The following is a 19,688-nucleotide window of genomic DNA, read 5'->3' on the forward strand; positions in this document are numbered from 1 at the left end:
TGCAGTTGGCTGAAGAGGGTTCGGGTGTGTCACGCCTGTTTCATAAGCTGAGGGAGTTATAAATTGTTTTGCTCGTAGCACTTGCTCGAAGCACTTCCACCGCAGTGGAACAGCAGACCTGAAACGCCTAACGGACTTCAACTTCAGCGCAATGTGAGTACAGAAAACGCAGCGTGTAGCGACTTGACCTGAAGTGTTTTGGAATCTACTGACCTGTTTTTCTCAGTCAGCGCGACCTTTTTTAAATGTATATGGTAGTCGTTAACTCTGTAAATAAAAATATAATAAGTAATCTTCCGGAATACGCTCAAGTTTGCATTGCGTTAAATTTTCAATCGTTTTCATTCCAAAATGTGTATCAAATATGTTATGAAACAAAATGGATCCAGCGAAATATTAAAGATTATCAGGTTCGCAGTCGCTCGAGATGGAAAATACATGTTCGTTTTATTTTGTGATTATGCATCTTATTCTTGGCGAACATATAATTACGAATTTGCACACAGCACACATCTTGCGCGCGTGTCATAATCCGGTTTTGGAACATCAGTAGGTTGTTGGGTGTGCTTGGGTATCAGCAACATTGATAAACTTACGGTAAATCATGTAAAGAACTCACTTTTCTCATTCTTAATTGGCTACTGAAAGATAACCACCAAAAACCTTCGAACAATATGGCCTTCCAGTATCAAGTACTTTATACCACTCGTAGTTAAGATGTGACTATAGTGCGAGTTGCCTCCTCCTAAATAGCGACTTCAAGAGAATGACGGCACTGTTATGTGAACACTGCAGTGGGTAATTGGCTTGCTGTCAGCGTTTGCCTCCAGGAAAATATAAGGGATTTTATTTTACGCTGTCAAATGTAAACTGTTCCAATATCTCCCAATTAAACATCTATACGCCATTATTTTTGCCTGCACTGTAAGGACATCTGAACTATTCTGTAGTTTAAGTGAGGTGAGGGAGGGTTACCATAGCGTGCGTCACTGCCGAACGGGCTATTCCAACCCCACAGCTCCCCTGTGTGGCTAGTTGGGGTCATTACACCGTTATATTTTCATGGTTAGGTAATCTCGACATGGAAAGAAAATGGCTCCGATGTTTCCAGAATGATAACGTCGAGACTGATAATTAGTTTTCCACAATAACAAATGCATTTCCCATATACACCGATTTGGTGTTCTCCCTACTGGCTAGTTTCATTTATGAAACTTCATTTAAATGGTACAGAGATCCGGAAGTACGAACCACCTTAGTGTAGACCAACTGTTACACATTGATGCGCACCTCATGCCGAACACAGTACAGTAATTTAAAAGGCAGAGCGATTGACCGTTAACATTGCGCGTACCGCTAACTGCACACACCTGCGTGTGTATGCTTTACAGGGCGTGTCTCTGGGCGCTTGTGGTATTGGTACTGATGGCGACAGCCGAGGCCTACGTGGGGTAAGGACTACACCGATATCTAATGTTGACAGTGTGAGAGAGATGGCAATATATCCTGATCACAATAGCAAATGGTCATAATGCAATAACACAGAGGAGATACAGGTGTGATGTTGGTGTGAAATCAACAGCATTTATAACTACACCATTATCGTGCTCTAAAAATGGCGACTGACAGTCAGTTAGTGTGTGTCTGAGTGTGTGTGTGTGTGTGTATGTGTGTGTGTGTGAGAGAGACAGAGGACAATATGAGTTGTAGAGAGATAAAAGGAGAGTGACAGAATGGTAGAGGCAGATAAAGAGGCTTATTTTTCTGTGTTATTTGTCCTTAGTAACTCCAGCGAGTCCAGCTTCTGCACAGAAACCAAGGAGTGCCTTCTTTATGACCTGGTGTGCAAGACAGATGAATATGAGGTACAAACGCATACGCACACACATGCTCTCACACACGCATGCGCACACACACACACACACAGTCTACCTCAGCCTCATACACTCTCTCTCTCTCTCTCTCTCTCTCTCACACACACACACACACAGTGTCTCTGCATCACTCTCACACACCTTACGCAGACACACATTAATTCTCTAAAAGGCACACACACACACACACACCTTGCACACGTGTACTGACTGTGCGCATACCTGGGGACTGACAGGAGTTGTGTGTGCAGGTGCGCCACTACAGCCCCACTAAGTGGGTGTCGACAGACGAAGAGTCCTTCTTCATGGAAGCGGCCACAACCAAAGCCTTCAGGAAGCTCTACAAGTACATCACAGGAACCAATGAGCAGGGTGAGGCTGGGTGTGTGTGTGTGCGTGCATGAGTGAGCGAAATACTTTACTGCTGTGGTTAGTGACGAGGCGGCTGTCTGCAGGTGTGGAGATTAATGCGTGTGTGTGTGTGTGTGCGCGCGCACGTGCATGTCCAGGGGTGAAGATTGATATGACTGCTCCGGTGGTGGTGAAGATGAAGGAGAAGCCATACTGGCAGTCCTCTGTGTACACTCTCAGCTTCCTCCTGCCCTCAGCCTATCAGGAGAGCCCACCCACACCCACCAATTCAGAGGTGAGCCAATCAGGGAAGAGTTTCAAAGACAGCAAGAATATAACTCTTCCACTCGGGAGCCTCAGAACCAGATCTGCTGCCATGATAATTTGCCTATCTGCTGAACTGGAAATGTGTGCTTTTGCATTCCCGTCTGTACTGGATGTCAGTGGAGGCCTAGGCCCCATTTCAGTCCTCAAACACATCCCCTATGGTAGCGTTTCCCAACCGGTGTGCCGTCAGGCGAAGGTCAGGCATGCCGTGTGAAAAATTGTTTAAAAACATTTTAACGTTCAAATGAACAAATCCCATTCACAAAAGCCAAAATAAATGTCATTAAAATGCATATAGCTTAATTCAAACTCCAGAAGAACATTCAGGCCTACGTGCATGCGTGTGTGTGTGGAGGGGGGCTGCAGGGTGTTTATTTTTTAATGCTTTTGAGAGTGGTGTGCCATGAGATTCTGTGAATTTGAAAAGTGTGCCGCGGAAGGAAGAAGGTTGGGAAACGCTGCCCTGTGGTGTCCCTCCCCCCCCCCCTGCCAGGTGTACTTCACAGACATGCCAGACATGAACGTCTACGTGAGGAGCTACGGGGGCTACATGTTCTCCATGATAGTCAATCACAATTCCGGACTCCTGAAGAAGGATTTGGACCAAGTCCAGGCCTCCTACGAACAGGACTTCCACTACGCTGTGGGCTACAACAGGTGAGGGTCAAAGTGGTGCTAGGAGGGAGGTGTGGCCTATCACAGGCCCCAGTGGTGGAGCCGGGAGGGAGGTGTGGCCTATTACAGGCCCCAGTGGTGGAGCCGGGAGGGAGGTGTGGCCAATTACAGGCCCCATTGTTGGGGCCAGGAGGTGTGGCCTATCACAGGCCCCAGAGTTGGGGCCAGGAGGTGTGGCCTATTACAGGCCTCAGTGGTGGGGCCAGGAGGGAGGTGTGGCCTATCACAGGACCTAGGCCCAAGGGGGAATTAGGAGGTGTGGCCTATGACAGGCCCCAGTGATGGAATGAATCATAATTGTGGGACTGCTCCCAACAGCACACCCTCTGTCCATTCAGGAGAGCACTGCCTAACGCACTAGCCCCCCAAAAGCCTGTACACACGGTACACAGCAGACGCAGACAGCCTGCTGGGACCCCATCAGCCAGAACAAAGACGTGCGAGAAACCTGCCACTGGAGCCCTGCCTCCCTGGGGGCATTTTTAGCCACAGGCCGGATTCAGTTTCCCTGTCCGTGCTTTTCCATGAAGTACTTACATGCTTTGCATTAACACACACATTACATTACAATTATTTAGCAGACGCTTTTATCCAAAGCAACGTACAAAAGTGGATACCAAGGTCATCAGAACAACTACAAAACACAGGTTCGATAAGGTCCAATACTAATTTTGTACAGTTATTCATAGCCAAGAACACAAAGTCCAGTTCACACAGTGAACATTATTCTGACCTAACATATGCCAAGTCGAACTAGGGTGCAGTAGAAGCTGCGACATCAGGACGATAATAAACACTGCTTCCGCATTTCTTGTGCAGGACTAAACGTGATCTGAAATGCTACTCGAGTCTGTAGTTTAGTAGGGGGTGAGAGGCGTTGCGCGTTTGTAGACAGCGTTACTTGAGCAGAGATGTGTATTCGTGAGAGATACACGTATGTGGGTGCATTTATGAGAGGTATTTGTGGATGTTTGTGTGTTTTCAGCCCCATGAAGTTTCTGAACAGGCACAATGAGATCTGGTACCAGGTGGTCGGGGAGCCGGTGTGCACCGCACCTCAGAAGTAAACTCGCACGGCCACCGGACACCAGGTAAGGGAGGAGGGTATAACGTCTGTGCGTGCATGTGTGTGTGTGTCTGCGCGTGTGTTATCATGTGTGACACTGTGACCTCCGTCTTCTCTGCTTTTCAGGGAATCCTGTGGATGTTCAGCCTGGCCCGAACACACGTTGGATTTGAAAGAAAAATATTTTATACGGAAGAATAAAATACGTATTTTACATGCTAGAACTTCGTAGATATGTTCAGACTTCTGCGGCTCATCCAAAATGGTACTGCTCAACTGATCTTCACCTTGCCTAGACTCAGCCTAGTCACTCCCCTTCTCATCTCCCTCCACTGGCTACCTGTATCAGATCGCATCAAATTCAATGCCTTGGTGACAGCTTGTCAGGCAGCTAAAAGGAGAGTTCTGATTATATCTTTAATAGGCAATCAGACCCTACACACCTGCAGGAACTCTCCATTCTGCTACCTCTGAGCATCTGCCCCCCCCACCCCTCCACGTGCCAGTACTTCCAGGTCACGTCTCCCATCTGTCTGACCCCCCAAGTGGTGGAGTGAGATTCCCAATACAGGCAGGACAGCAGAAACCCTGCCCATCTTCTGACACAGCCTGAACTCACCTCTTCAGACTGTACCAAGGCTCACCTAGCCCCCTTTAGATATCCTTTCGTGCTTTCTCTCTTACTTTGGGATAGTGTTATAGGTGTAACTGTGTAAGAATAGGTTCTGTCCACTGCTACTTTCTTTCTGATACAATAAACATTGTTGTTAGTCTACTACTAGACTTACCGATTATAAATTGGCCTTCTGTGCTTTCTTGTCAATATCACACTTGTATCCCTGAAACTAATACTGATGTTATCCACTTCTCCATGTCACTCTGGATAAGAGCGTCTGCTAAATGACTGTCAAATAATGTTATGTAATGTCTGTTTTATTTTATACTGGAGGACTACATTATATCAATGTTTTCTAATAAAGGTTTTTTACCATAACATATCATCAGAGTTTAAATACTGACAGCAGATGAAAGTCAAGGGTACACCTGACGACTCTTAAAAATCACCCAGCATGCAGTGCATGAATGTGACGCACAGAAGATATTACGATATATACCAGCAGAACCCCGAGCTTTCAAATGAGGAGTCCTGTCGTGTGTCACGACACGAGGACAGAGAAATCACTTCCCAGTCATACAGCCCCGCCCCTCCTGACGCCAATGACGCCGTTAGCCATAAGGTCATAAAGAGATGAGGCAATCTTCAGCATTTACAGTGGTAAACACTGATAAAACCCGTATCCCCAAATCTGGACACGGCTACCCACCGTGGAAAACGCTCATAGATAGTCACCAGAGACGAGAGACTGAGGAGTTTGGAAACTATCTAATTTGAACATTTAATTTTGTAACATGAATTAACCTAAAGAACTAATCCTTAAAATGTCTGTCCTGGCTTTCTCAATTTTCTTTTGAATGCTGAAGAGTCAGAAAGAAGCTGTGAAATAACATAGCCCACAAGTCAGCAGTACAATAATCTAAAGTTATTAGAAATTAAACGGAACCTCGCTGTAAAATGTAATGCAAATATCTAGAGGCTGTACATGTCGGAGTACGAAAAGACACATTAAGGATAGGCTCTGATTTAAGAACAAAATATATATATATAAATCCAGCAAAGTCAAATCGTTAATCTTTTACCATGACATACATCACCAACGGTTTGAATGAATGAATATCTGAATAAACTCTTATCATTGCCACATCGTAATACATTCCCCATCTCCATCCAGCCCAGTCTACTGCCCCATTACAGCTGCAGGACGTGCAATGACCGGCACCATCCAAAATGTCGCCACATTCCTGATGCACTAAACATGCACTATTCCAAAATCTTACTGTCGCATTTACACTGACTTATCCACAGCAACTTACACAGATGATATGTTTTTAAAAAACATGCAATCTATTCACACAGCTGGAATTTCTTGTTTTTTTTTTGTTTTTTTGTTTTTTAAATCAAGTCTTGTTTTTACAATCTTATTCAAGGGTGCAATTGCAGCACCCCTGCAGGGAATAGAACCTGCCATCTTCACACTGAATTCTACTACACTGGTACCCTAGATGACTATCATTTCAGTTCGGTGCGTCCTACATTACAGTACAGATATAGGCCAACGGTGGAGGCAGGGGAATATATTTTACAAATATATGCCTTAGTTTATTAGACTGCGGTTGACTGGGGTAGCCCATTTGATCATTATGCTTTTATAAACCTGTCAGTTTGGTCCTTACCCCCCTATATCATAAAGCATACACAGTGATGTGTTAAATGATTAACTTTACAAATGTTAGGAAAATAAAAACATTGCTTGATGCAGTTAATACCCTGCAACACTGTCCTTTATGGCAAGAGAAAATTCTACTTTTTTCTAAGAAGGCAACTAACAGAGTAGACCTAAGAGCAGATGGCTGACATGGACCTGTAATAAATCAAAATCACGGGTCAGACAAATTCTCTGTGAAACTATTTGTACCGCACTGTTTAAAAATTCTAATATGACATAAGAGTTATGACCAAGCTCCTTCCCAAGACTCGATTACAGAGCCGCCTTGTGAATAATAGTTAATGGGACGTTATCTTAAACATTGTAGGTACAGGGGCTGGAACAAATAATGTAAACACCACATGAAAAAGGACATTGAAGCAACTAAATCACAAGCAAGTCATATTAAGCTGAATGGCAATTAGTAGTAGCCTAGCCTACGTGTCAGTTATAAAACAGGTATGACAATCAGCACTTTGATATGCAATTTCCCACAAAAAAACGCAACTAACAGAGTTCACAGGCCAAATAACCGATGCCCGAATTTCCGGGGCATCGATCACAAAAAACTGATAGATTATTTAATGTGGCAAGGGGAACAGACGTCAAAACATTAAGACAACATATGCCGAACACCAACAAACTGCATCGGCACAGAGGAACAGCGGTCGCGAAACGAAGGTCACTGAAGCTTAGGGTCAGACGGCCACTTAACAAGATGGTTGCTAAAATGACTAGCTACCCCAAAACCAAGGCCTAAAAACGACCGCAGAATTTAATCAACACATTAAAATGGCCTTTTAAAACCTCGGCTAGTGACGGTTAACAAGCCAGCAAGACCCAAAGAATGCTTTGAGTTTTGTTTATACTCCTAAAATATGGTTCTAACCAACCAGTCTAGAAACCGAGGTGATTCTGGCTATGTTTGGCCTTGAAGTTGAACGTCGGAGTAGTCATCGAAATTTCGTCTGACTAAAATAAAACAAAATCCACAGGGATCGTTGGTCTTCCTGTCACCATAGTTCTTGCGATTCGGAAAAAAACGTTCATTCGTGCCGTATCATTCACATTTGGGTAAACATCGAATGGATTGGCCTGATAGTTTTCGGGGCCGGTTGTTTAATGGAACTTCATGAGAGTGAAGAGAAGTGGGTGAGAGAAATCTCACGCACACCTTCGCCTTACCTGTGATACTGGGCTCTGTGACCACTCACCGACATCTGTACAACTCGCCAGAAGTTCCCGAGGCTTCGGCCTACATCTTATCTCAATCCTCCTCGCCTGATCCCGGTCCTTTGGACGTCAAGCATGTTTAAAATGGTAAGACTCGTTGTCCACGGCTCCTCTGTTTGACCCCTTCAACCTATAGGCTAAGCGGTAGCCATCTAACTGTAGGATCGGCCTTATTCGACGTCACGTCCTGGTTTTTTTTCAGCTCAATACAGTTTTTTAGTTTAATGCGCTGGCATAGGTAATTGCATTAAAAAATTAAGTGGTGTAATTATAAGGGGCATTTTTTTTTAAATGTGTGGAATCCGGTCGATGCATAATTTTCCATACATTATTTCACTGGGGATGCTAACATAAAAAATTGCACTTCAGTTGTTTAAGAGCAACTGCAGCATGGCATATATCCTAACCTGGGAAATGCACAGATAGACTCCAACATATGCTATTGCGTATGCACCCTGTCGTGCAATGACAAGTGCTCTTCATGATTGCAGCCAATCAAACCCTCCCCCCCAACTAGTCCATGGTATCAAGCCCCCCCAATCCTCATTATCAGCCAATGCCATCCAAACAGTCTGCATGGCCTGATTCTAACAGGTGAAGTATCTGTCACTCAATGTACTTTTATATAACTTTTTATTCGCTGCACCACTGGCAGTAGAATGAGTATTACAGATAACCAATCACCCTTGAACGCCGTTAATCTTCCATGACGTCAGAACATGCGTTATTTGGGCTAATTGCACCTGTCAATTGGCATTTTATCGTATGGTTAGATCTGTGAGAAAAAAAACAGGTCTGTCAGTCAGGGAAATCTGGCACTATTTATTAGATCTGTAGCTCAATAATTCATACTTTTATGGAAGTCAACAACGTTGTTTGATCCCGAAAGCTTAGCCTACTAGTTACAACTAGGCCCATACCATCTTGCTCTCAGACAGCAACTCTCAACATCATGCAGTTATGATAAACGAGAGCAAGTAAATGTCCCATAACAAAAAACGTTTGCTAACAATACAGTAAGTGACAACAAATTCAGTCAAATACACCAAACGTCGTCCACTCTAAAAAAAAGGAACCTGTTTGACGAGAAATGAAACTTTACATTTCAGCCGGCAAATTCCCTTTCGCTCAGTTAAATGCCTTTTAAGCGCATTCAAGGGAAACGAAGAGGTTTGCCGCGTGCCCCTTGACCGCCTCTTATCTTATCAGCAAGCCTGCGAGAATTACTCACCGCCGTGCCGCGGTTACGGTCGCGCTCTCTCGCTCCCTCTCCCGAGCCAGAATTCCAGCGGGTCCGTCTCGCCGGGCCGGGTAGGAGTGTCAGCGAGAACCGACTTTTTTATTACTCTGGCCATGGATCAAAGTCCGTCGCCGGATCTCCACCGAGCGTCAGTCGCCTTGTTCCCGGAGCTGTGGCGCTGCGGCTCGCCGTCTGCCTCTCCCCGTTCTCTCCCTCTCCCGCTCCCCCCGGGTCTTGACCCCAGTGCTGCGAGAAAGCAGTGACTGACCTCCCCTTCACACCAAACATGAGCATCTCACCCTTCTGTCCGGACCAGCTTCCGCCCGCGACTTTTTGGCCTGCCGACTATGAGCAGAGTTTGCTGCTGAAGGACAGACCGTCCACATGTAAGTACTGTTTACTTTGTTTCGTTAACACCTGAATGGTTTTAGTGTAGGCCAGAATAAAGGATAAGGAAACGTGTAAGCTTTAAGTCTGTGTTAGTCATGTGTGTGACAGTGAGGTGGTTTCTCCGCTAGTCATGTCAGTTACATTGGGGTGGTTTCGCTGCTAAAAGTCATGTCTACTGTAATGGAGTGGTTTCTCCGCTAAACGTGTGTGACAGTGGAGTGGTTTCCCCAGTAGTCTTGTCTGTGACAGTGGAGTGGTTTCTCTGTTAGGCACTATAATCTTTCTGGTTGTCCCCTGTGTGACACTGAAGTGGTTTCTTCGCTAATCCCCGAGTATGGCAGTTGAGTGACTATTTCTCTAGCTGCCACCTGTGTTGCAGCAGAGTGGAATAACTTAATTATTCTATGCTGAGTGTGTCTCGTGCTTTGGCTTGCTTCGGACACCTGAGTGAGAAAGAACTTCAGCATCTGAATGCAACCAGGCTGGTGCAGGTTCGAGTCCCAGCCTGTCAGCTCTCAGACCCCCCCGTCCATCCCTGTGTCCTGTTGCACCTCACTAACAGCACAACAGAGGGACGATGCAGAGATTCGAGGGTTTTGTTGGTTTTTGGTCTGTCCCAAGAGCAAACTGTTTTATGGGACAACTGTTGTATGTGACTGTACAGTTGGAGTAGCAGTGTAGCATAGGGGAACTGGGCTTGTAAGTGAGAGGTTGCAGGCTTGATTCCCCATGTGGGCCACTGCCGTTGTACCCTTGAGCAAGGTACTTAACCTGAATTGCTTCAGTAAATGTAAATAGTAGATTGCACGCACAGAACTTATGCTGCGTAAGTTTGATCCTGATAAGAGTGTCTGCAAAATGTTTCATTGTGAAATCTCTTAACGAATCACCCCCTGATTGCAGGGCATTCATTCCATGACTGTGACTGTTAAAGAGGCTAAGAAGCTATAACTGGTAGGAACAGAAATGCTTAGCATGAAATATATACAGTGACGTAGTGGCTCTTGAACATATACGAAGGAGGGTAGCTAAATTGTTTCCAGGTGAGTAATGTTACAGGCATGAGGTAAGTCTCTGGGCTCAGCAGAAGTAGACTAAGGGAACATTTGGAGTAACGCCCACTTTTATATCAGAGCTCATTAGTGGGTCCAGTTATCGATTTAGGAGAGCACAGGCGAGCATGTGCGCTCTCCTCCAAGGTATGTGAGGACAATGGCAATGCTGCTGTCAGTTATCACCCTATGAGCCTACTATGAGCTACAGGATACAATAGTATTCTAGATGGTTCTGTGCTACCCCTACAGTTTGGGGAAGGCTCGTCATGTTTCAGCATGACAATGCTCCCAGGCACAGAGTGAAGGTCCATATAGAAATGGTTTAGTCAAGAACGGTGTGGAAGAACTTGACTGGCCTGCACAGAGCCCTGACCCCAGCCCCATCCAACACCTTTGGGATCAATTGGAGAGCCAACTGCAAGCCAGGCCGAATCCCCGAAACAGTGCTGATGCTAACGCTCTTCTGGCTGAAAGGAAGAAAATCCCTCCAGCAATGCTCCCTCATCTAGTATAAAGCCTTCCCGGAAGAGTGGAGGTTGTTACAGCAGCAAAGGGTGGACCAACTCCATTAATGCCCATAATTTTGGATGAGATGTTGGATGTCAGGTGTCTACATACTTTTGGCTATGTAGTGTAGCTATCTGATGATCACTTAGTTTCAATGTATCATATAATGTGTGTATACTCTTAGTTTTCATGTAAACTAGCAGTCTATTTTTGTTCAATTTTTTTTTACTTCATTATTTATTCTCTGATGCAGTATGGTGGTTTGATGATGGTGATGATTATAATTAATATGAATTACTATTATATGAAGCAATAATAACTCAGGCAGTATTAGTAGCCATGGTAATAAGAGTTGCTTTAGTAATTTATTTAGCAGTGGAGGTGTTTTAGTAGTTATTTTGTGAAGTGCTTTGTCATATACAGTACACCTGTAAGACCTGTAAAATCAATCTTAAGATAACTTAATTATGGGGATTACATAACAGTTATATCTCACTTTACCATCTGCTCAGTCACACACCTTCCCAGAGTCATGTGACCACACTTGCCCTTCTTACCAAGAGACAGCAAGGAAGCAGGTTCTCTTTTACACAAGAGCAGGGATTGGCTTTACAGGACAACGCAGTCAGGCAGACACAGACACACCTGAACACAGCTACATGAGTACAGGTGGACAGAGGGAGACAGGCGGACAGGGGGAGACAGACAGTCAGAGGGAGACAGGCGGACAGGGGGAGACAGACGGACAGGGGGAGACAGACGGACAGGGGGAGACAGACGGACAGGGGGAGACAGACAGACAGAGGGAGACAGATGGACAGGGGGAGACAGACAGTCAGAGGGAGACAGATGGACAGAGGGAGACAGACGGACAGGTTCACAGGAGCGTTCACACTCACCTCCTCCTCCCCGCAGCCCAGGATCTGGGAGCAGAGCCAGACTCGGGGGACCCCCAGGGGGAGGCCTGCCCCATCTGTGGGGACAGAGTGTCAGGATACCACTATGGCCTGCTCACTTGTGAGAGCTGCAAGGTAGACGTGCACACACACATGCACACACACACGCACACACACACACACGCACACATGCACACAAACACACACACATGCACACATGCACACACACACACACACGCACCTGCACACACATGCACGCATATGCTCACGCACACACACACTCTCACACACACACACACTCTCACACACTCTCACACACACACACACACACTCTCATGCTAACACACACCGTGTGTCTGCCCGCAGGGTTTCTTCAAGCGCACGGTGCAGAACAGCAAGCGCTACACGTGTGCGGAGAGGCAGAGCTGCCCCGTGGACGTGGCCCAGCGCAAACGCTGCCCCTACTGCCGCTTCCAAAAGTGCCTGACTGTGGGCATGCGGAGAGAGGGTACGTCGCCGTCAGAGGGAGGGGCACCGTGGGGGGGGGGGGGGCACTGAGGGGGAGCGGCTGAGAGGGGGACTGAAGGGGGAGGGGTTAGGGTGTCAGAGGAAATCGGCTCCGTTGACCTAAGGTAAGCGGTTGTGTGAAAAGTAGCCGGTGAGTATAGCAGGAGCGGTGGAGAGGCATCCTGTGGAGAGTGTCATCCTTCAATCGGATGCCGTATCAGTTTTACCTTCATTCACCAGGGAAGTTCACTTGTGAACAGCTCTCAGTTTCACTGACCTGTCCAACCTCACCTGCTTCTGTAAACCTCCTGCAGCAGAGCTGGTTAATCTGTACGGGAAACCCTCAGTTCCTCTCCTGGCCCCGCCCCCACACTACTGTTCCAATGCTGGCCCCGCCCCCACACTACTGTTCCAATGCTGGCCCCGCCCCCGCACTACTGTTCCAATGCTGGCCCCGCCCCCTATGCTGCTGTAACGTGCGTCAGTCGGGTAGCCTTAGATGACCAATCCCGGCCCGGGACTGCAGCAATAGCCCTGTCTTACTCCTGCACGCTATCTAGCAACCTATAAACCTGCTGAGCCCACTGATGTGATGACCCAGATAAAAAAAACCCCACTTTACTCTCTCTGCACTGTAAAGTGGAGCTGTGTGTGTGTGTGTGTGTGTGTGTGTCCTCTTTAGCTGTGTCATTGAGTAACAGACCCAGTATCTGTACAAGGCACAGCTGAGAGGATGTGCCCAGCCCAGTGCGCTGTAACATGTGTAAAGACTCTGTCTTTACACTCTGTGTGTGTGTGTGTGTGTGTGTGTGCAGCGGTAAGAGCAGCTCTGTGTGTGTGTGTGTGTTTGCAGTGGTAAGAGCAGCTCTGTGTGTGTGTGTGTGTTTGCAGTGGTAAGAGCAGCTCTGTGTGTGTGTGTGTGTGCAGCGGTAAGAGCAGCTCTGTGTGTGTGTGTGTGTGTGTGTGTGCTGTGGTAAGAGCAGCTCTGTGTGTGTGTGTGTGTGTGTGTGTGCAGCGGTAAGAGCAGCTCTGTGTGTGTGTGTGTGTGCAGCAGTAAGAGCAGCTCTGTGTGTGTGTGTGTGTGTGTGTGTGCAGCAGTAAGAGCAGCTCTGTGTGTGTGTGTGTGTGTGTGTGCAGCGGTAAGAGCAGCTCTGTGTGTGTGTGTGTGTGCAGCAGTAAGAGCAGCTCTGTGTGTGTGTGTGTGTGTGTGTGTGCAGCAGTAAGAGCAGCTCTGTGTGTGTGTGTGTGTGTGTGTGTGCAGCAGTAAGAGCAGCTCTGTGTGTGTGTGTGTGTGTGTGTGCAGCGGTAAGAGCAGCTCTGTGTGTGTGTGTGTGTGCAGCAGTAAGAGCAGCTCTGTGTGTGTGTGTGTGTGTGTGTGTGCAGCAGTAAGAGCAGCTCTGTGTGTGTGTGTGCAGCAGTAAGAGCAGCTCTGTGTGTGTGTGTGCTGCGGTAAGAGCAGCTCTGTGTGTGTGTGTGTGTGTGTGTGTGTGTGTGCAGCAGTAAGAGCAGCTCTCTCTCTCTCTCTCTCTCTCTCTCTCTCTCTCTCTCTGTGCAGCGGTGAGGGCCGATCGAATGCGGGGCGGGCGGAATAAGTTCGGGCCGCTGTACCGCCGCGACCGGCAGCGGAAGCAGCGGGGGGAGGAGTGCCCCGCCTACAGGGTCAAACTGGAAGCCACGCCCACCCAGCCCGCCCTTGCGTCACATGACCTTCACCCGCTGCCCAGCCCCGCCCCGTCGCCCCACGCTCCCAGCTCCTTTCACCAGCTGCAGCCCGTGGCCTCCGGCGTGGGCCAATCGGACGGCCTCGTGCTCCTGGACTGCTCCTTCGGCAGAGACCGCGCTGTGGCGCTGCCCGCCCTCCCCTACGCCGGACTGTACCACTCCAGCTACCAGGGCTGCGCCCAGAGCCAGCCCTTCAGCCAGGCCCTGCCTGTGGCCACGCCCCCAGTCTTACAGGCAGCCCCGCCCACGCCCTGCCTTCTCACAGAACTCCTGCAGGGGGAGCCAGAGGAGACGCAGCTCTGCGCCAGGGTGCTGGCCAGCCTGCAGCGGGAGCAGGCGAGCCGCGGGAAGCACGACTGCCTCAACACCTTCAGCATCATGTGCAAGATGGCCGACCGCACGCTGTTCGCCCTGGTGGAGTGGGCCCGGAGCAGCGCCTTATTCAAGGAGCTAAAGGTGAACACACACAGAGAGCCAGACGCGCGCGCGCACACACACACACACACACAGAGAGAGCCAGACGCACGCGCGCGCGCACACACAGAGCCAGACGCACGCACACACACACACACACACACACACAGAGCCAGACGCGCGCACGCACACACATACGGGTGCACACACACACACACACACAGAGAGCCAGACGCACGCACGCACACACACACGCGTGTGCACACACACACACACACAGCCAAACGTGCGCACACATATGCACACACACACACACACGCATGTGTACACACGAACACGCACACACAGATTAAGGTATAGGCACAAGTGAGAGCGTAGGTGCTGGTATAAGGTGTAGTTGCAGGTGGAAGGGTATAGATGCCACTGTGAAGGTGTTGGTACAAGCATTAGGGTATGTGTGGAAGTAGTGATGGTCTAGGTTCAGATGTGGAGGTCTTGGTCCAGGTGTGGGTGTAGGCACAGGAAGGAGGGTCTAGGTTCAGGTGTGAGTGCAGGAGTGCTGACTGTCCTCTTTGTGCAGGTAGAGGACCAGATGAGTCTGCTTCACAGCTGTTGGAGTGAGCTGCTGGTGTTGGATCACCTGTACAGGCAGGTGGCATATGGAAAAGATGGCAGCATCTACCTGGTCACCGGGCAACAGGTGAGACCAAAGTAGGCTCCCGTTCCAGCCAACGGTGGAAATGAGACAGCAATGCAGTACAATGCTGCCATTTTAAAATCCCAAAAGTCCGCAGTACAGTTCGACATGCTGATTACCACCCCCCCCACAGATCGACGTATCCACCATACTGTCCCAGGCCGGTCCCATGCTGAGCAGTCTGGTGACCCGCTCACAGGACATGGTGTCCAAACTCAGGACACTGCAGATGGACAGACAGAAGTTTGTGTGCCTAAAGTACCTCGTCCTCTTCAACCCAGGTAACGCGACCGAGCAGCTGTTGTGCGAGCGTGTTTGAACATGTCGAAACGCGTGTTTACGCAGGAGTGCGTGTGCGTCGTGTGTCCGTGTGCTGGAGTGTGCGTGACGTGTGCGTGTGTGTGTCGTGTGTCCGTGTGCTGGAGTGTGCGTGACGTGTGCGTGTGTGTTTCAGACGTGAAGGTGGTGCAGGATCGAGGGCTAGTCGAGCGGACCCAGGAGCGGGTGTTGACGTGTGTGTGTGTGTGTGTGTGTGTGTGTGTGTGTGTGTGTGTTTCAGACGTGAAGGCGGTGCAGGATCGAGGGCTGGTCGAGCGGACTCAGGAGCGGGTGTTGACGTGTGTGTGTTTGCGTGTGTGTTTCAGACGTGAAGGCGGTGCAGGATGGAGGGCTGGTCGAGCGGACTCAGGAGCGGGTGTTGACGTGTGTGTGTGTGTGCGTTTCAGACGTGAAGGCAGTGCAGGATGGAGGGCTGGTCGAGCGGACTCAGGAGCGGGTGTTGACGTGTGTGTGTTTGCGTGTGCGTTTCAGACGTGAAGGCGGTGCAGGATGGAGGGCTGGTCGAGCGGACTCAGGAGCGGGTGTTGACGTGTGTGTGTGTGTGCGTTTCAGACGTGAAGGCGGTGCAGGATCGAGGGCTGGTCGAGCGGACTCAGGAGCGGGTGTTGACGTGTGTGTGTTTGCGTGTGCGTTTCAGACGTGAAGGCGGTGCAGGATCGAGGGCTGGTCGAGCGGACTCAGGAGCGGGTGAACCGGGCCCTGATGGCCCACGCCCTGCAGACACACTCCGGACACTCGGACACGTTCGGCCAGCTGCTCCTCAGGCTGCCGGAGGTGCGGAGCATCAGCCTGCAGGTGGAGGAGTACCTGTACCAGCGCCACCTGCAGGGGGACCTGCCCTGCAACTCCCTGCTCACAGAGATGCTGCACGCCAAGCAGGCCTGAGAACTGCCACCGCCTGTCAATCCCCACCGTGCTGTCCCTGTAAGCCACCATCGTGCGCCAATCAAGACCACACCCCGCCTCTGACACACCCACAACTCTATCAGAACTGGTCTCCGCCTCTAAACTATCCTCCTGTCGGTCAGTGGGTGGCAGTGCTGGTGAAGGAACTGGCTTCGTAACCTAAAAGGGTTGCGGGTTCGATTCCCACGCAGGGCACTGCCGTTGTACCCTTGAGCAAGGTACTAATGGCCTTTCTGCATTGCTTTAGTTATATATCCAGCTGTATAAACAGATGCTATGTAAATAAGAAGCTGTGGGAGTCGCTCTGGATAAGAGCGTCTGTTCATGTCAAGGCCACACTCTGACTCTACACCACTGTCGCCTTTCAACTAAAGCCAAGCTCCACTGACCATCGTATGTCACTGAACCATCGCTATGGCCCACCCGCCACTCATCTCAGAAGAACCAGTCTCCCTTTCCCTCCCCCCATCAGGCACTTGGTGTGAAACCCAAGGAGAAACCGCCAATGAGAAGAGACCGCCAATAAAGATATCTCACCACTGTGATGCCATTCCCAAGTCTCTCTTTCCCATTCCTCTGGCAAAATGTCTCTGGGTCTCTAAGATTTATTTTCCGTTGCAAGTGTTTTGATTCAAACTGGGCCAATCTGATAGGAAGGATTTGGACCTTAATCAAGGTAGCCCATCATTCAAATAACTGGCCTAATTGAAAGGTGTGAATCTGCACAGAGGTTATCATTAGCAATGAGCCAAGTGGCTTCTGAAAGCTTGAGTTCAAAAGATCAGTTAGAACCTGTTTTATTATTATTGTTAATATTATTATTAAATACACAAGTTACTTTCACAAGAATGTAAAGTTAAAACAAAACTTCTCTGCTAAACTTGAAGGTTAAAAGAAATTCAGCAAACAAAAGAGCATAATGATTTAAAACTGATTTTATTGATCTGATCCAGTCTTTTAGCATGGACCTGAATTTCTGAACAAATAGGGTTGGAAAGTGAAGAGGGGGTTGGGGGGGGGGGGGTAAGACTCTGACAGGAGGCTGACGAAAGAGAGAAAATCAAGACCAACAGGTCAGAAGACATTACATTTATGAGATGAACAAAAATAACACCATTACCAACATAAATAATAAAATCCAACAAAACGGACCAAAAACATAAACCCTTCCATTTGTTTCTTACCAAATAAATACCTCCAGATGAGACAAGACCTCATGGTGGAATTGCACAGAATCAATCCAGACATACATACACACGCACGCACACACGCGTACACACACATACGCACGGACCCAAACACACACACACACACACACTTTCTGCAGTCATTGGACTCTCTCTCTGCCACATCCATCTCAGTTTCTCTCACTGGAGCTTCTCAACATTCACAATTTATTCCTCCATCTTCACCATTTCTACTGAAGCAGGATTATGCAGTGTGTGAATGGGTGGGGCAGGATTTGGCAGTGTGTGAATGGGTGGGGCAGGATTTGGCAGTGTGTGAATGGAGTGGGGCAGGATTATGCAGTGTGTGAATGGGTGGAACAGGATTAGGCAGTGAGTGTATGGCAAGGGCAGAATTATGCAGTATGTGTATGGGCGGGGCAGGATTTGGCAATGAGTGTATGGTTGGGGCAGGATTATACAGTGTGTGAATGGGTGGGGCAGGATTAGGCAGTGTGAGTATGAAGGGACAGGATTTGGCAGTAAGTATGGTTGGGGCAGGATTAGGCAGTGTGTGTATGAAGGGGCAGGATTAGGCAGTGTGTGTATGAAGGGGCAGGATTTGGCAGTGACTATGGTTGGGGCAGGATTAGGCTGTATGTGTGGTGGGTGGGGATGGAGCAGCTGTGTCAGAGATTGTGAGTGTGATACACTGCCCGTGCATCCTCTCTCTCTCTCTCTCTCTCTCTCTCTCTCTCTCAAACTCCATCTCTCTTTCTCCCTCTCTCTCTCACACAGTCACTTTCACACGTACGTGCGCACACACACTCGCACACACTCACTCGCACGCACACGCGCGCACACACACTGGCTCGCTCGCACGCACACGTGCACACACACACACACACTCTGTCTCTCTCACTCTCCCCTGCTCAGGCAGCTCTCGCCCAAAGCGCACAAGGTCACTCTCCACTTCATATAAATCATATTCAGAGGCGACACAAAAACAGGATGATCAGTAAATAGCCCTCAGATATATATACACAAGATCATTGATTTTTTTTCCCAATCGTTTGTTTTTTGTACACGATCCGTCTTCTCTGTAATTACCTGTTATACACGCAGCATAAGGCTGGATCACATTCCACTTTCGCTTACGCGGAAAAACACAGAAACGCTACAGAGTTCTGTTCCCTGGGAAGGAAAAAAAAAGCGAAAACAAAAACAAGCTAACGCCAGGGAAGGGAAGAAAATCAGGATTCAGTCTTAGACGATATCAAACGGTCCTGCAGTCGTACAAGAGAGTGAGCTGAACCCCGACGTTCCCCCCCGAAGGCCACTGAGGGTTTGTACCATCCACGAGCGAGTATAAAAAAAATCACACCGGCGTGTTTTAACTGTTCTGGGATCAGCTCGGGGGAGGGGGGGGGGGGCAGAGCCTGACCCTGCGCAGGAAGGGCAGCTGGGCAGTGAAACTGATCTGAGATCAGTAGATCAGGACACCGTAAAAAAAAAAAAAGAAGGCAGTGACCGGACACACCCCGCCCGGGGGCCTGGGCGTGTTCAGCAGAATGGGGGCGGAGCCAACTGTCATTCTCCAGGACGTTTCAGTGTGGTCTTAATCGATCCTTGACCCCCCCACTCCTGCTCCTCTAAGGCCCCAGGCGGGGGCGTCATGGATGGGGGGGGGGGGGGGGGGGGGGGGGGGGGGCGATCCCATAGGGCGCCGGGTTTAAAGGGCTTTAGTGTTCTTCACTTCCTGTTTTGACCTTCAGCGACCGGCTCGTCAACTACATCTGTTTCAGTGCCAGACTGTCACTGATTAGAAGTCATTTCATTGGGTGAGTATGGGATGGGGGGGGGGAGGGGGGGAGGGTTTAGCAAAGAAAGCAAACTGGCACTAATATGAACGCCGCCCTCCGGTGGCCATTTATATCTCTGCAGTCCAACAGTCCCAAAGCAATCTTAGAGCTGAGGGTGGTGGGGGGTGGGTGGAGGG

General features: G+C 48.9%; 2 protein-coding genes across 3 annotated transcripts; both read left to right on the forward strand.

Annotated features, from left to right (window-relative positions):
• On the forward strand, nt 1-5,287 carry soul5 (heme-binding protein soul5). Of its 2 annotated transcripts, XM_035397621.1 has the most exons (8): nt 1-153; nt 1,392-1,451; nt 1,784-1,865; nt 2,126-2,246; nt 2,384-2,520; nt 3,046-3,209; nt 4,213-4,318; nt 4,420-5,287. In XM_035397621.1, coding segments are annotated over exons 1-7 (648 nt in total). In that variant the 5' UTR covers nt 1-151; the 3' UTR covers nt 4,295-4,318; nt 4,420-5,287. The 2 variants fall into 2 exon arrangements, with proteins under 2 accessions (XP_035253512.1, XP_035253511.1); XM_035397620.1 differs by lacking the exon at nt 1-153 and having other exon boundaries at nt 1,381-1,451.
• A 3,685-nt stretch (nt 5,288-8,972) lies between these two features.
• Nucleotides 8,973-17,063, forward strand: nr5a5 (nuclear receptor subfamily 5, group A, member 5). Its single transcript, XM_035397586.1, has 7 exons — nt 8,973-9,476; nt 11,958-12,073; nt 12,305-12,446; nt 14,001-14,623; nt 15,162-15,281; nt 15,412-15,559; nt 16,255-17,063. The coding sequence occupies exons 1-7, from the start codon at nt 9,377-9,379 to the stop codon at nt 16,500-16,502; spliced, it is 1,497 nt and encodes a 498-aa protein (XP_035253477.1). The 5' UTR covers nt 8,973-9,376; the 3' UTR covers nt 16,503-17,063.
• The last annotated feature ends 2,625 nt before the right edge of the window (nt 17,064-19,688 follow it).

This window comes from Anguilla anguilla, chromosome 17, assembly GCF_013347855.1.
Source record: "Anguilla anguilla isolate fAngAng1 chromosome 17, fAngAng1.pri, whole genome shotgun sequence".
Classification (NCBI taxonomy): Eukaryota; Metazoa; Chordata; class Actinopteri; order Anguilliformes; family Anguillidae; genus Anguilla; species Anguilla anguilla.